This window comes from Primulina eburnea, chromosome 11 (genome assembly GCF_022965805.1).
Source record: "Primulina eburnea isolate SZY01 chromosome 11, ASM2296580v1, whole genome shotgun sequence".
NCBI lineage: Eukaryota > Viridiplantae > Streptophyta > Magnoliopsida > Lamiales > Gesneriaceae > Primulina > Primulina eburnea.
In genome coordinates, this window is record NC_133111.1 from 40480500 (window position 1) to 40496709 (window position 16210).

General features: G+C 30.5%; 3 protein-coding genes across 6 annotated transcripts; 1 reads left to right on the plus strand and 2 right to left on the minus strand.

Annotated features, from left to right (window-relative positions):
- The first annotated feature begins 4500 nt into the window (after positions 1–4500).
- On the plus strand, positions 4501–5690 carry LOC140805032 (uncharacterized). The gene has a single exon (XM_073161212.1). The coding sequence runs from the start codon at positions 4656–4658 to the stop codon at positions 5580–5582; it is 927 nt and encodes a 308-aa protein (XP_073017313.1). The 5' UTR covers positions 4501–4655; the 3' UTR covers positions 5583–5690.
- A 753-nt stretch (positions 5691–6443) lies between these two features.
- LOC140804647 (uncharacterized) lies at positions 6444–7754 on the minus strand. Its single transcript, XM_073160727.1, has one exon. The coding sequence runs from the start codon at positions 7346–7348 to the stop codon at positions 6674–6676; it is 675 nt and encodes a 224-aa protein (XP_073016828.1). The 5' UTR covers positions 7349–7754; the 3' UTR covers positions 6444–6673.
- A 5039-nt stretch (positions 7755–12793) lies between these two features.
- On the minus strand, positions 12794–16057 carry LOC140806070 (LEAF RUST 10 DISEASE-RESISTANCE LOCUS RECEPTOR-LIKE PROTEIN KINASE-like 2.4). 4 transcript variants are annotated; one of them, XM_073162528.1, is made up of 4 exons: positions 15188–16052; positions 14686–14739; positions 14538–14576; positions 12794–14144 (listed from the first exon to the last, which is right to left on the minus strand). In XM_073162528.1, exons 1-4 carry the CDS (start codon positions 15879–15881, stop codon positions 13042–13044), a joined length of 1890 nt encoding a protein of 629 aa, XP_073018629.1. In that variant the 5' UTR covers positions 15882–16052; the 3' UTR covers positions 12794–13041. The 4 variants fall into 4 exon arrangements, with proteins under 4 accessions (XP_073018629.1, XP_073018627.1, XP_073018630.1 ...); XM_073162526.1 differs by having other exon boundaries at positions 15035–16049; XM_073162529.1 differs by lacking the exon at positions 14538–14576 and having other exon boundaries at positions 15188–16057.
- Positions 16058–16210: the final 153 nt, after the last annotated feature.

The window sequence follows — 16210 nt, forward strand, 5'->3', positions numbered from 1 at the left end:
AGCATAAAAGCATGTGCATCCGCACGTGAACCCATAATCTAAATAAGTATAAAATAAATTAATAATAAAAATATTTTTAATCTTTGCATAACGCGATCCAATCCATCAAACAATATTTCGCTCGATAAAAGATAGATCAAAACAAATTATAAGAATTTGAAATAATGATTTATCAGATTAAGTACTGAATTGAACTAATATAACAATAAAAATACAATAATATTAAAGGATTTGAATTGATTAACCAATATAAGAGTGTAAATAGAAGTATATGACTATATTTTAATTATTTAAGTAATATAAGAGTGGAAGAAAATATTTTAGTATATGATGTTGATATTTATCTACTCATTACATCAATTAATTGATAATAATGTTCTTAAAATGTAAAAATTACATCTTGAAAATATAAAATAATACTTACTTATAATTTTGAAATAATTAAGAATATGTGACAACAATTTTTCATTTTAATTTATATTATAAACTATAACCACGTAAATATCGTAAGGATGACAATAGGGCGGGGCGAGACGAATTCGGAGATGAGAATAATAAGCTCATATCTGCCCCGATTCGGGTTTTCCCCGCAGGGTCCCAAACATGTGGGGACAGTCACTACAACAATAAATGGCTATTGTGACACTTTTTTGTAGACACTTTTAATTAAATGTTGTTACAAATACTTAATAATGACACTTGTAAAAAATTAATAATGTGTAAAATAAAAAAAAAACATATTAGATTAGTTATCATGACATTTTTAATTGATATCATCTTTTATATGGAGGGAAACAATTACTTTTCCCACATCATAAAAAATCGTTAAAAACTAAAAAATTTCACTATAAATAAGTGTGAGAATATTTGAGTTAGATAAATATTGGAGGAGGGAAAATAATTGTCTCCCTCCATATAAAAAATGACATCAATTAAAAATGTCAGGATAACTAATCTAATATGTTTTTTTTATTCTCACGTTTATTTTATCTAATTTCCCTCCTCCTATATTTATCCAACCCAAATATTCCCACATTTGTCATTGTCACTATAAATTACATACACGACACTTTTAGTTGTCATTACAAATGATTTTAACTGACATATAAATTTGTCATTGTTACTTTAATAACAAGGCATCTATAAATGTATTTAAATATGAGTTTTCTTGACATTTAAAATTGTCATTATATGAATTATTAGTAACACGTATGAAGTTGTCATTAACATCTTATAATGACATTAAAAAATGTCAGTAAGTTTAAGACGACATTGGAATAGATGACATTTGTTGGAGGTGTCACTAAAACTTAAATGCCACTAAATATTGAATATGATAACATTTATGAATGTCACTATAAGTATTTTTTCTTGTAGTGAGTTGTCATCCATAACTCCTTCTATGGCCTAGATATATTTGCTTAAATCACTGAACTAAAAAAACTTCATTTCCAACAATTTTATTAAACGGAGATTCATTTTCTTAAATTAATAATTGAAATAACACTATTCTATCTTAGAAAAGAGGAAAAAAAATATCACAACTCTAAATTAATCTTCAGTGTCATGTATCATCATAATCATTATCCTCTCATTTTTTTAGAATTACATTTGCTAAGGTTTGAAGCTATTAACAGAAAATTTGAAATCTTTTTCACTATATATTTAATTTTAAGATGTTTCTTATTATCGTTTGAAAAGTAAAATCATTTATACTACTAATGAATTCTACATATATTGGACATTAATAATTTAATAAATTTGAATTATAATAAATTATAATTACTTGAGTATAATAATATTTTCCAATTCAATTTATTATTATTAGAAGGTTATCCATAAATTAGATTCATATCGTGCCTAACTTCTTCAACTTTTTCCTCTTTTTTTGTTAATTAAAAATAATAAAATTTAACAACACAAAATGATGAGGCATGAGATAATAAATAATAATGAGATAGTAATAACAATGAATAATAAATTCTTATTAATTATTAATCGGGATGGTCAAATTGCGACTCATGATAATAAGAAATATTTAGAAGTGACATATGAACGATGATACTATCATATTTTTAATGGTCTAACTTTTTTTTTTTCATATTTTAAAATTTATTATATCATATTAATTTAAGTGATATAATTGTCATAAATTAATTTTTTTACAATTGTAAATAGATAAAATTATATATTCCTCTATACAAATTCAAAGGCATCAAAAGATAGAAATTTAGAATTTTAACATAAAATTAGAAAATTAATAATAGATTATTTTCTACCTCTCATTTAAATTCTAAGTTGTATATATTATTTACACAACTGGTGATTCTCATTATACAAACCATAAAAACTCTTGTGAGACGGTCTCACAGATCAATTTCGTGGGTCGAATATCTTATTTGAGTCATTAATGAAAAAATATTACTTTTAATGCTAAGAGTATTACTTTTTATTGTGAATATCGACATGGTTGACCCGTCTCACAGATAAATTCGTATGACCGTCTCACAAGAGACTTACGCTACACCAACATAACTAATTCCAATTTAGTATGGTAACGTTATACTAAGAATTATTTGTAGGAATATCTTGCTCTTACTCCTTTTTGACTCATTTGTGTCATTTTTTAAAACAATTTCATAATAATTTTATCTATGTACCATTTGACTCTACCTTTTTTCTTCTTCACATAATAGATGAGGTCTTTAATTTTTTTTTAGAAAAATAAGCTGAAAAAGTATCAATTGTGATAATATATGTGAATAAGCTAAAAATATTTTTTTGTTCAAATTAAGTTTTTATTGCTTTTTATTATTTAATATTTGATTACCTTTTTGTCAATATATTTGTCATTATATATTTATATGTAAATAACTCTACAAATACAAATAAAATGTCATGGGATTATTGTTATGATTGAGTACTATTTGATAATATATAAATATGTAGAGACTTAAATAAAATAGATTCCATGAGAGTAATTAAAACAATTAAGCATTCAATTTATTATCAAAATTTGTGGGAAAAAGCTAATGAAAAAATTGATTGATTTCCTATATATTTCTTTCTAATTATAGCAATTGTACAACAATATTTTTCTAGCATCATATCATCTGATACATGTGGATGAACGATTCATTTGTCCACACTTTTATAGATACTTCTGATTCAAATTTATTAATTTTTTATTAATATTATTTCAATTACAATTAAATTTAAGTTTATAATATATTATATTTGTTCATGCATTTAGAAATTAATAGTTTGAAAAAATAAATTTAAATTTTTGATTAAATATAATTTTATTTTCAATTTAAATTGTTTTATTTAATTTACAAGTAATAATGATTATTTTAATTTTTTTAATTTTTCATTTGTCAGTATTTAATTTAGAATTTATTTCAATGACTTTTCATTCAAATAAGATATCTGTCTCACAAATACGACACGTGAGACCGTCTCACACAAGTTTTTGCCGTATGTGGATGAACGATTTATCTGTTCACACTTTTATAAGTACTTCTGATTCAAATTTATTAACTTTTTTGATAAATATTATTTAAGTGCACAATTAAATTTAGGTTTATAAAATATTAGATTTGTTCATGAATTTAGAAATTAATAGTTTGACAAAATAAATTTCAAATTTTGATTAAATATAATTTTATTTTCAATTCAATTCGTTTTATTTAGTTTGAAAATAATAATGATTATTTTTTTTTCATTGTCAATATTAAATTTGGAATTATTTGAATGACTCTTTATTTCAAAGCACTCAGATACTTTATCACGAGTCCTTCATATAAATGTATATATAATTTTTCGAAGTTTTTTTTTAAATCTAATTAAACTAAAATTTATTTTTAGTAATCCATTGAATATATTCAAATGACAATGAAATAGCACAATAAAAAACATAACTAATTTAAGTTAGAATTTAAATGAAGTCCAAGAAAATTATTAAAATGAAAAAAATAATTGATATTAATTGATATATTTCAGCAAAAACTTCCATAAGAAATTTAATTTTATAGAATTCAAATATAGAAAAATTGATGACAAATATTTATTTTTTAAACTATATAGGAATTGGAGGTCCCATAACTAATTATTAGTGGTAGCTCAACGACTAGTTAATAACAACTGAAATAATTTATCAGTCGTACATAATACACAGAACAAAACAGATGAATTAATTTCATTAATATAATAAAATCTGAATTACAAATTAATTTATATTCAATATATATAATACGACGATAATAAAACACCGTCAAATTAATTGGAGCAGCCATCGTTCTTGCAAAGCATCCACTCAAATAATTCACTTAATAATCTTAAAAATAATATTTTTCCTTCTAAAAAGACTATTTTCATCACTTTTTAATTTTGGACTATTGTTTGTGTGTGTTTTTTTTTTCTTTTAAAGTTGGGGAAGAATGTGTTGTCATAAATGAGTCTGAAACTCGAGACCTCGTTTCAAATTTGACATCAATGTGTGGTGTGAGGACTATTTCTTGTGTGTGATAGGAAAAACATTTTCTTTAAATTGGCCTTCTTCCAAGAACCCCTAATCAAGACTTGCATGCAAACCAGTCCTGTTCGTCGGTTGGAATTTCAATTTCCAGTCTTTCCATTTCCCACCCTTAATTATTATGTTAGGTTTTGAATCTTTAATGCTTTCTTTTTTATCTGAAAAAACACAAATGTCCCAACCGTTTGTTATAATATACAGTGGCATTATAACCATCTTAATTCATAGTCTTGCCAAGAATTTGAAATATATTTCCAGGGCCATGGCGATCGAAGTCTTCCCCGACAGCCAGAATGGGAGAAAGAGTCCTCGGATCTCATTCTCCGATGATCTTCGGCAAACAGACCTAGTACCCATCGAACAGCACATTGGGTCTGGTCCGGCCTCGTCTAGTAATGATTTCGATTTTTGTGCTTATCGTGCAAGCTTCGATCAAGAATCCTCCTCCGCCGATGAGCTTTTCTCCGGTGGAAAAATCATAACCACTGAGCTTAAGAAAAGACTATACCCATCAAGAACATCCTATGCGCCGCCACCGCCTCCACCTCCACCTCCACCTCCATCTCGACCGCCCCTTCAACTACCTCCACCTCTTCAGTGTCTTGAAGTTACCGAAAACAAGAGTCTTTCCGCCAAAGCATCCAGGCTCGATGCAGAATCAGAAGACAAGGAGCAGAACCACAAGCCATCTTTTTGGAGTTTTAAGCGCAGCTCGAGTTTGAGCTGCAGCAGCGGCTACGCGCGAAGGTTCTGCTCTCTGCCGATTTTTGCGCGAAGCTATTCGACAGGCTCAGCGGCTAGCGCGAAACGCTCGTCTGTTTCAAATAACCCGAAGCAGAATATTGCCAAGTATTCACCGAATATGCATTGGGAAAAACCAAAATCTGCTTCATGTACAGCAAATCACCAGAGGCCGCCATTGAAGAAGAATAAGAATTCCTCGATCAATGGGATTAAAGTTAATCCTGTTTTGCATATTCCTCTTGCTAATATCTTCGGTTTGGGCTCCATATTTTCTGGTGGCAAGGACAAGAACAAGAAGTATTAATTAATTAACATCTGATTACACTTTAATCCTGTTTTGCATATTCCTCTTGCTAATATCTTCGGTTTGGGCTCCATATTTTCTGGTGGCAAGGACAAGAACAAGAAGTATTAATTAATTAACATCTGATTACTGCATAATTTTTTATTTGTTTCTTATCCTATCCGTTATTGTATATTTGTACGTCTACCTTAACATAATCATCTTTGAGACACTAATATTTTGTCCATGTGCATGTTTTACTGCTCAACATTCGGATCCATATGTTATAGGAGACATTACAGTTTATTCCGTAAAACTTCCACTTGACTTTCAGGGGTACCTTACGATGACACCAAACACCAGATGCATTTCCCTATTTCGGTCATCTTGCTTGTATTTTATATGATAAATCGTATCAATCTCCTCGTCATTATGTAAAAATGATCCTACATACTTGAATGTCTCACTCACCGATACATGAAAATAAACTCGATAAATCAAACTTTCATAATTTACACTACATGAATCAGGTATAATATTTTAGAGATGGATGTCCCCTATGGCTAGTGGAATAATAAATTTTGTTAATTTAATGACTATACTGACATTTGGAGTAGATCTCCAAAAGCGTATTACAGTCAAAGCCTGTCATGCAATTATAGGCCTTTCTTAGGATATATGCTTATTTCCATATTGGCAACATGGATTGACAATGACACCATTAAGTGCAAAAATCAAAAGGCAGACTTCAAACCCGAGAGAGTCTTGGGGAGAATATGATTTTTTTTCCTGAACTTTTATCGAATACAATAATACATAGGAGTTCACACCTGAAAAATATGATCTTTTTTACCACTTAACTTCCATCAAAGACCAGAGGAATATACATACAGGAGTTTCCATTTGAAAAGTTCGACAAAAATAAAGTCGGGAAGTTTGACAAAGACAACCAGAAGCAGCTCCTGCGTCAGATTTCAGTTCCAGTATCGAAACATCAGCAAAATCCCAAATTTTACAAAAGAAATCAATTTAAATTTGTAGCCAAACGCTTACTAAAAACAATTATTAAAAGAATATATCTGATCGACCATTTCTTCCCAATCTCAGAACTTTTAGCCCAAGAAACTCTTGCCAATTCCTCTGGCACTCCTCCCTCTGGTTTCCCTATCAATTCCTTTTCCTACCACAGCAGCAAGTCCCTTCAATTCATCAATGCTCGCATAGCTCTTCCTCGCCATCAATCCCCCGCTCCTCTTCTCTGCAGAACCAGTGGATTTGCTCGCTCCTCCCACGTTACCGTAAACCCTTCTGCTCTTCAACAAACCCACCGGTGGGGTGACAGACCGCTCGTTGATTGGCGGCAGTGGTGAAGCGGGCTTACGGTTCTCCTTCCTCAGCGCCGACGAGAAATCCGGCACGGACTGGGTCAAGATGGATGATCCCTTCGGCCTCTTAGGCGGAGTTTTGAAATCCAAATTCCCCTGAAACTTCATCTGTTTCCTCGGAGGTGTCAAAATCGGCCGATGCTGCAGCGTTCCGCCTCTTTCTTTTTCCGGGGTTTGCTGTTCTGTCAAGTTCTTCATTCTTTTCCTTTTTTCTCTGAAATCGGAGTATTCTTTGTACCTGGGACCTCTCTCGAGGATGAAACTCTCAGTTGTGAGTTGCAGGAACTGGGGTTTGCTGAAGTCGGAGAACTGTGATAGAATCAGGGATTTGGGATCGAGAGAAGCGTAAAGAGAATCGAGGGTCTGATTCTGTAGAACCGGAGAGCTATTTCTCTCCGCCATGATCGAAGAAAATTTGTTGATGATTTTGGTTGGATTTAATTCCTGGTGTGGGAAGAAATTGGTTTCTTTTTTAAAAGATGCGTCCCTCCAACGGTCTACTAAAGAAGGGAGCAGTACGAGTGGGAATAATATTTAATCCCAACGTTCATATCAGGGTGGAGACATACTTTAATAATTATATAGAATTAATGAAATATATTACATTATATATACATATAATATATTGATTAACATAATATATAACTTAATCTACGGTAGATTTTCTTTTGATGGGCACTAATCGAAGAAAATAGAACGATTTGTTTGTCTTTTTATTAACACGAAGATCGCCTTCTGTTTATCTGGGAGGTTCGTCAACTTCTATTTTTAAAAACTTTAATTGCCTCCAATTTTGACATTTTTAGTTTCCATCTTCATCATAATACTAATGTTATCATCGATACAAAGACAAAAACTTATGTAAGACGGTTTCACGTGTTGTGTTTTGTGAGACAGATATATTATTTAGGTCATCCACGAAAAAATATTACTTTTTATGTAGTATTACTTTTTTTTTTTGTGAATATCGATAGGGTTGATCAGTTTCACAGATAAAGATTCTTGAGATCGTCTCACAAGAGACCTACTCCTATATAAATTATCATCAACCCCAATTCATCAATTATTTAATAGTCGAGCTGCTCGTTAGTAGCTCGAACCTGTAATTGAGCCGAGCTCTAGTAATTTCTGAGCTTGCTCCTGTGTGTATATATATATTAATTTTATTTTTAAAAAAATCAAAATTGAGTTTTTCGAGTTCGAATAACTCTGTATAGTTTGATGTGACAAATAGGAGATCATATATTTTGGTATTACGTTGCTCATTAAAATAAATTTTATTGATTGAAAATCTATGCACGTGTGTAAAACATACTCTATGAACTTCTTTAATCTCTTTAGTGCTTCACACAATTTACCGAAATAATATTCTTTCTTTAAAAATTATTTAGAACGAGATAGAGTTTAAATTTTATTTATTTAGTCTGTCATAAATTATTATGTGGACTTATTAAAATGATCTGATTTTAATTGAATTTTTTTAAAATTATATATATATACTATAAAAGTGTACGTTAAAATGTAATCTTTTTAAAATTATATATATATATATATATATATATATATATATATATATATATATATATATATATATATATATATATATATATATATATATATATATATATATATATATATATATATATATATACACACACACACACTAGAAAAATATACGTGCATTGCACGTGAACAACTACTATGCTGAAAATATATGAATGAAATTTTGATAATATTTAAATGAATTAAAATATGAATAGCAATTGAAATAAATCTAAACACAAAAAATAAAAATCATGATCATAGACGATATATGAATCAGAAAAGTTGTTTTATCCAAATGACACATTTTTCAATATGTTTCTCGGTTGATTTTGACATCTCAACAATTTTTTTTCGCAGTTTTTATATTATATGTATAACCATTTTAGTATACTCATCACGTATATGATTTTTAATAATTTTTTACAATTATTTCTCAATTACTATGAGAAATAATACTTGAAAATCTATTCAAATTACTATACATTAGAACTGTCTTCGTGTAATTTGACACAATTCAGGAAATTAATCTTGTTAGTCATTTTTTTAGAAGTTTTGGAATAATGATTGCGTTCATAATCTCATGGGGATAATATAAGTTCAATCTCATTTATTGTGTCTAGAACATAATATTATATTATTCATTGAAACAAAACAAATTTCTTCTATCGAGTTTACATTTTGTTTATAATATTTTATATCTTGTGGAATGATATACAAAATTAAGTATTGCATTTTAAAAATTTTGAGAAGAGACAGGAATAATGCAATTAAGATATGCATATGAGATATTATTTAGATATATATAAAAGTAATTTTTTTATTCAATATCTCATCTTATAATACAACTGTTTAGATTAATGAGCATTTTATGATAGTCAAAATTAATTTGATGAAATATTGTAGAATTATATTTGTATTTCACTATTTTGGCTAAGTGAATTTATTTGTTGATGAGTTTTCAATACTACCATTTTATATCTAATGAATTAGCTAATTAGCCACTTTGACTTAAAAAAAAGAAGAAGACAAAAACAACATCTTAGCCACCTCAAAATATACCGAGATGATATTGGAGGAAATAAAGTGCAATTGACTCATGTTTCAACTTACTAAAAATTCACAAAATTGATATATTGTGTCCACAAAGCTTTAGAATTTTTCTCATACCATTATAAATAGACTGAGAATTGTGTACACTTTGTTTTTCATGTATTTCTTTTTCTGGATGAAGAATTTTTTCTATTTGAAAATCGATTTTATTCTTTGAGAAATATTGACATTTTATATGACATTCATACAACATAATCAACAAAAATGACATATAACATAAAACATGTTAATGCTAGGTTAAAAAACTCATCTCATTGCAAAAACACTAAATGATCAAATGAAGCATATTATTTAGTAATATTTATTTAGCAGCATATATAAAAAATTGACCAAATGTCTTAAAAACAGTGTTTGAAATCAGTTACATACAAACATTTCTCTCAATCACGTATATCAATTGACACATAAAGAGTCTGAAAATATCTCTATTCTAAATAGGAAAAAGAAGTTTTATATGAACTTAATATATATTAATAATTTATTTTTATTCCATCCTCTCATCTTCCTTCGTCTTCCCATTATTATCTATCATTGATATGGTAGATATTTTCATGAATTTGACTGCAATGTATAAATTTAAGTAACTAAAATTAAATTAAAATAATAAGTAGTTAGATTATGTTAAGTACACTATTAATGATCTTTTTAAACTAAAATTAAAAATAACTTAAATAACATCATGAATATGACGAATTGTAAAAAAAATAGCAAAATAGTAAGCTCACAAACGAAAGTCATTTATTTATTAGATAGTATTAATAGATAATATATTATTTAGGGATATTTTTTTAGCATCATATATCGAAATTGACTAAATACTTAAATATTTACATTGAAATCACTTATATTCAAACAATTTTCTCAATCATATATCTATGTTGATATATGTTAGACATGAATTTTACTGTGGCGATGTTAACTAAAACCAGCAGACCAGAACAGTAGACTAACTTATCAGAAGCTACTGGTCTAATAAAACTAAAACAGTAGACTAACTTATCAGAAGCTACTGGTTTAGTAAAACTAAAGCAGTAGAAAGGATAGAAATACAGAACCAGTAGAAGACATTGCCTAACGTTGCTACTTTAAATGTTACCATTAAAGTTCCTAGTACTAGTATTAATTGCAGCATTAAATACTATACAGAGTCATTTAATGCATTTTACCCAATTAAGTATAAAACGAGACTGATTGTTTTATAGCTTTTCTGCAGGAACCTCTTTTGGTAATAAAGATGATTGTATCAGTTATCTGAAGACATCCTCTGATTATGAACGTTGAACTCAGTCGTTTATATATATACATGGAACAAATCCTTATACGATACGACACCTCGCATAACATCCTTTTTCAAAGATCAAAGCTATTTTCACTGATCAGACAATCTCGAAATTCCTTGAAAACTTAGAGTTCAACACAAAGGAAAGTAGCACACGCTTCATAGCTAATATCTGATCTTTTGAAGATCATCTTGTGCTACTGATTCTTATACTCTTCACAATCTTTACATCACTTATAATTTATCGGTAAGAGTTTGTAATCTGAAAAGAGTCTTTTCAGAACTTTGTGTGTCGCATTATTCTAACTAAGAGTTTCAGTAGGCTGAGGTGTAAGTCCTTCTGAAGTGGGTGTGTACAAGAGTTGTACTGTAATATCCAAAGTCTTTTAGTTATACCTTCTGGAAACAGAAGAAGGGGAGACGTAGAAGATTTTATCTTCGAACTTCCATAAACAACTGCTGCCTACTGTTATTATTGTTTTTCTACCACTTCATCAGATTGTTTCTGCACATATTATTGTAATCTAGGTGAAGGTGTACGCACAAGATAAACTACTATCTCTAACAGGATTTTAGTACCTCATCAAAGAAGAAAGAAAAACGAGTAGAGTTTATTCATCCCCCTCTAAACTCAACTTCGATCTTCAACAATATATAAATAGTTTAAAAATATCTCTATTTTAAATGAGAAAAAAATGTTTTATATTATCTTAATATTTATCAACAATTTATTTTATTCAACCTCACTCATCCATATATTTAATAGATATTATTAGATAATATATTAATTAGGGATATTTTTTTAGCATCAAATATCGAAATTATTGACTAAATGGTTAAATATTTGTATTGAAATCACTTACATACAAACATTTTCTCTTAATCATATATCCATATTGATACATAAATAGTCTAAAAATATATCTATTTTAAATGAGAAAAAGATGTCTTATATGATCTTAATATTTATCAACAATTTAATTTTATTCAACATCACTCATCTCCATTCGTCTTCTCAATATTACTTTAGTATTCGGAATATTAACTATTGTGAGCTTACTATTTTACATTTTTATTTATTTTACAATTTGTTATGTTCATGAGATTCTTTAAGTCATTTTATATATTAGTTTAATATGATCATTAATAATGTAATTAATTCAATCAAAATAATTATTAATTTGATTTTACATTTAAATTTAATATAATTAAATGTTACATATTTTAAAAAATTACTAATATTACTAACATCTATTTTACTATTATAAATTAGTAGGTCTCTTGTGAGACGGTCTAACGAATCTTTATCGGTAAGACGGGTCAATCCTACCGATATTCACAATAAAAGTGATACTCTTAGCATAAAAAGTAATACTTTTTCATGGATGACCCAAATAAGAGATCTGTCTCACGAAATACGACCCGTGAGACGTCTCACACAAGTTTTTGCCATTATAAATATATGATTTTCATTTATAAACTTATCATTTTACCATTTTGTTTGTTTTATAATTTATCTTGATTGAATTAAGCACACTACTAATGATCATATATAATTAACATAGAAAATGACTTAAGAACCTCGTGAACATAACAAATTATAAAATAAATGAAAGAATAAAATAGTAAACTCATAATTCAAACTCATATATTAATAATAGTAATAATTAGATAGATATTTGTTTGTGTGTGTGTTTCTATAGACTATGTATATATTATGTACACATATAATTTGACTAAATATATAGAATAAAGATTTTCAAACTTAATAATTTGTGTCACGTACGAACATTACACATGTTAACATAGATATAGTATATTATAAACATGTACATCTATATTAATTATAATTTTGAGAGCTTGGACAAACCTCATGCACGTGTTATAATTTTACCAAAAAAACTGAGGATGACGAAGAAAGTGAGGGAATAGAACAATAAAAGAAAGAGATGAGTTCTGTGTACTGTGCATCTTCTTTTCGAGGCAAATATGCCAACCGGAAGAACCATAAAAATAACAACAAAACTTGACCCCTAAATAAAAAATAGACAAATAAGACTCCATTGGAGTAGGCACATAAGTATAGATTTGGACAAATCTATAACAATTTCAGCAAAACCTTACCATAAATTTGCACGTTGATGCCGATGAAAATATATATTTAACCAGTATCGACGTTTCCAGAGATTGAGGAAAATCCTGGCCCCAACACGGGAGGGTTAAATAGGTATGGCTTTGGTGGAATTTGTATATATTGGAGACTTCCTTCTAGCATTTCCACAACCTTAGACATGGATGGTCTGTCCGAAGGAATGGTCTGAATGCACCAAAACCCCACCAAGAACATTTTCCTAGCCGCTTGATCTTCCTCTTCACTCATTTTGCTGTCATCCATGCTTTCTTGAAGTATTACGTGCTCATAAAATTTGTCTGAACAAATGATTTCGCTGGCCTGGCTTGTTTCCAGACCAACAAAATTTCTGGCACCCACCATTTCAAGAATCATCATACCATAGCTGTACACATCGGATTTGTGAGAAACTACTCCATAATTCCTGGAGAAAACTTCTGGTGCTATATATCCAATTGTCCCTCTTGCCCCGAGCGTGGATAAAATACTTTGCTTCCTCTTGAATAGTTTAGCGAGCCCGAAATCGGATATTTTGGGACAGAACTCTTCGTCCAAAAGAATATTTTGAGGCTTGATGTCAAAATGAATAATTCTCGTATTGCAACCTTTGTGGAGATATTCTAGACCTCGAGCAACACCAACTGCAATCTTATACAACGTTTCCCAATTCAGTTGACAACCGGTATTGATCGATCCATTGTTTCTGATGAATTTTTCCAAAGATTTGTTGGGCATAAATTCATAGACTAAAGCTCTTTTGTTCCTTTCAGAGCAAAATCCCAATAGATTTACAATATTGATATGGGAAGTTTTGCTGATGCTTGCAACTTCATTAATGAAATCTTCTCCATCACTTTCTGTCTTCGTCAATAACTTGACAGCGACAAATTGCCCATCCGGCAACATTCCTTTGTATACGCTTCCATATCCTCCTTCTCCGAGTTTATCGCTAAAGGATTCAGTTATTTTCTTGATATCGGAATATTTATATCTTTTTGGAGCCAGAGATTCATTATTGAGTAGAAAATTTTCAACTTTGGGATTAGTTTGACGACACAAACCAGTTAGAAATCTTTTAATGTGATGTTTCGTTCGACATATTACTAAACACGTTGCAACAAATATGACCATCCCTGAAAATAAAATAGCAGGACACAATAAGTTTCATTGTCCAATTAACCAATGGACAGTATAAAATCATGTAAATAGTTTTTTGGTTCACTGACTTGATCAATTTCGAATTTTGGTTATTTAACTTTTCAAAACTTGGTTTTGATATACTAACTTTCAATTTTCAGCTATCTGTTCCAATTGCGGTGTGACAGCAAAAAATGTTGATATGACATCGAAAATGTTGACGTCATATCAAAAATTGCTGACTTGTCAAAGTCGCTCCGGCCATTGGAGCAAAATAGTCGAAAATTAGAAGTTAATATATAAAAATCAAAATTTGAAAACTTAATGTACCAAAACTCCAAATTGAACAAGTTAATGAACAAAAAAGTCGTTTTGCCATTAAAATTTACCTATTAGAACTTTTTCCACGATAGATAGCCCGGATTTACCTAGTATAAAGCATCCAATATTTCTTCACGTTAGACAACCTAAAGTAGATACATTTTACCGATTGAAATGGACTGAAACGTAGAGATCGAAACAATAAGTTGAACATACCATGATGTCTGGTGTGGTTAGGGGAGGGACCAGGACTCCCGGCAGGAGCCAAACCTGGCAAAAACAAGCCATTTAAGTAACCGATGTTAACAAGAGGTGTAGAATGAATACTGAAAATTAAATATTTGTAATTTATAAGTTTAATCTCGGTACAACATAAATTATGATATAATGAAAAGTTTAAAATATTAGCAGCCTTCCGACATGAATTTTTGGCAAGACGAGATTTGGAAATAAATTGATTTATATTTTTTATTTTTTATAAAATTTATTGAGCAATTATCCTCCCCGTTGGCTCCGCCCCTGCTCATAAACCAGCTTGATCACAGATTAATCAAACATGCAATACCTGGAGCGTTGGGAGGGAGGCTCGCCCGTAAAGTCCGTCTTTGATCAAGGTTACTGAGGCTAGTAGGCCTTGCCCCGCCCACCACCACCACCGTGCTCTTGGTATTGTTGCATTTAACCGACCGTGAATCCGAGTCATACCCACAAACCCCACCTGACTCAACGCAACTCTCGCAGTTGTTAATCTTGTCCAACCATTGGACCGAAAACCCACCTGCAAGAGCGTCTCGCAAATAATTTTTTGAAGCCAGAGGTGCGGATAAAGCCCGCGCAGCAGACAGGCTTACTGGAACTGAAATATTGTTGCTGCATATTATATTGGATCCCAGCCCGGAAGTCCCCCCAGGCGCGAAAAGATTCACGGTTTTAGCCCCATCCACATCACATGTAAATTGGTTTTGAAGATTTATCGCCTGGACCGGATCAGTCTTACTCTTGCAGTCATAGTATAAAGTGACGTTTTCATAGCTGTCAACCGAAGGAAACTCGAAAAGTTTCGAATCTAGTGTTGTTCTATGCAGAACACTTGGGCATGTAGTGTTCCATAAGTCCTGTCTGGCTACCCTGAGAGTTTGAGATACGAAGTCGATTTCCAGGACCCGATAGCTTCTTGAATCGATATTTAGCAGCGGGGCATCAAACTGGCAATTCAATAACTCGAATCCTGGGAAGCCACAAATCTCAGGGCGATTAGATCCCCAGAAGGGATAGCTTATGTTGCGGATACCACCGCAATTGAAAGGCTGCCGACATTTTTTGTTCCGCTGGCAGTGAGTATAAGGTAATATTGATAAAAAAATGAAGAATTGAAATAAACAGTACATGTTCTGCTTCATCCTGTGATTCATTATGAACAAAATAATGGTCTATCGATCATTTTGGTTTTCCTTTAATAAAACCAAAGTGTCGCCAACTGCATGTGATCAAGAAGCTTCATCGTAGACCAGTTAGCTAGCTCCCAAAGTTTGACTCGACTCGCACAGGACATTGCGGGGCAGCCGTGCAATATTTATCCAATGTGAAAGCTTTGTTGCCAATACCATATCATATGTTATTTTTTTCACACTCGTTACACGCAGTAACATTCAATCTTTCGTGAGAAGTACAAAAATAGCAACGCTCTCTCACTGATTTCATCGGACTTGGTGTCTGATTTTACTGGATTGAGCATTAAGCG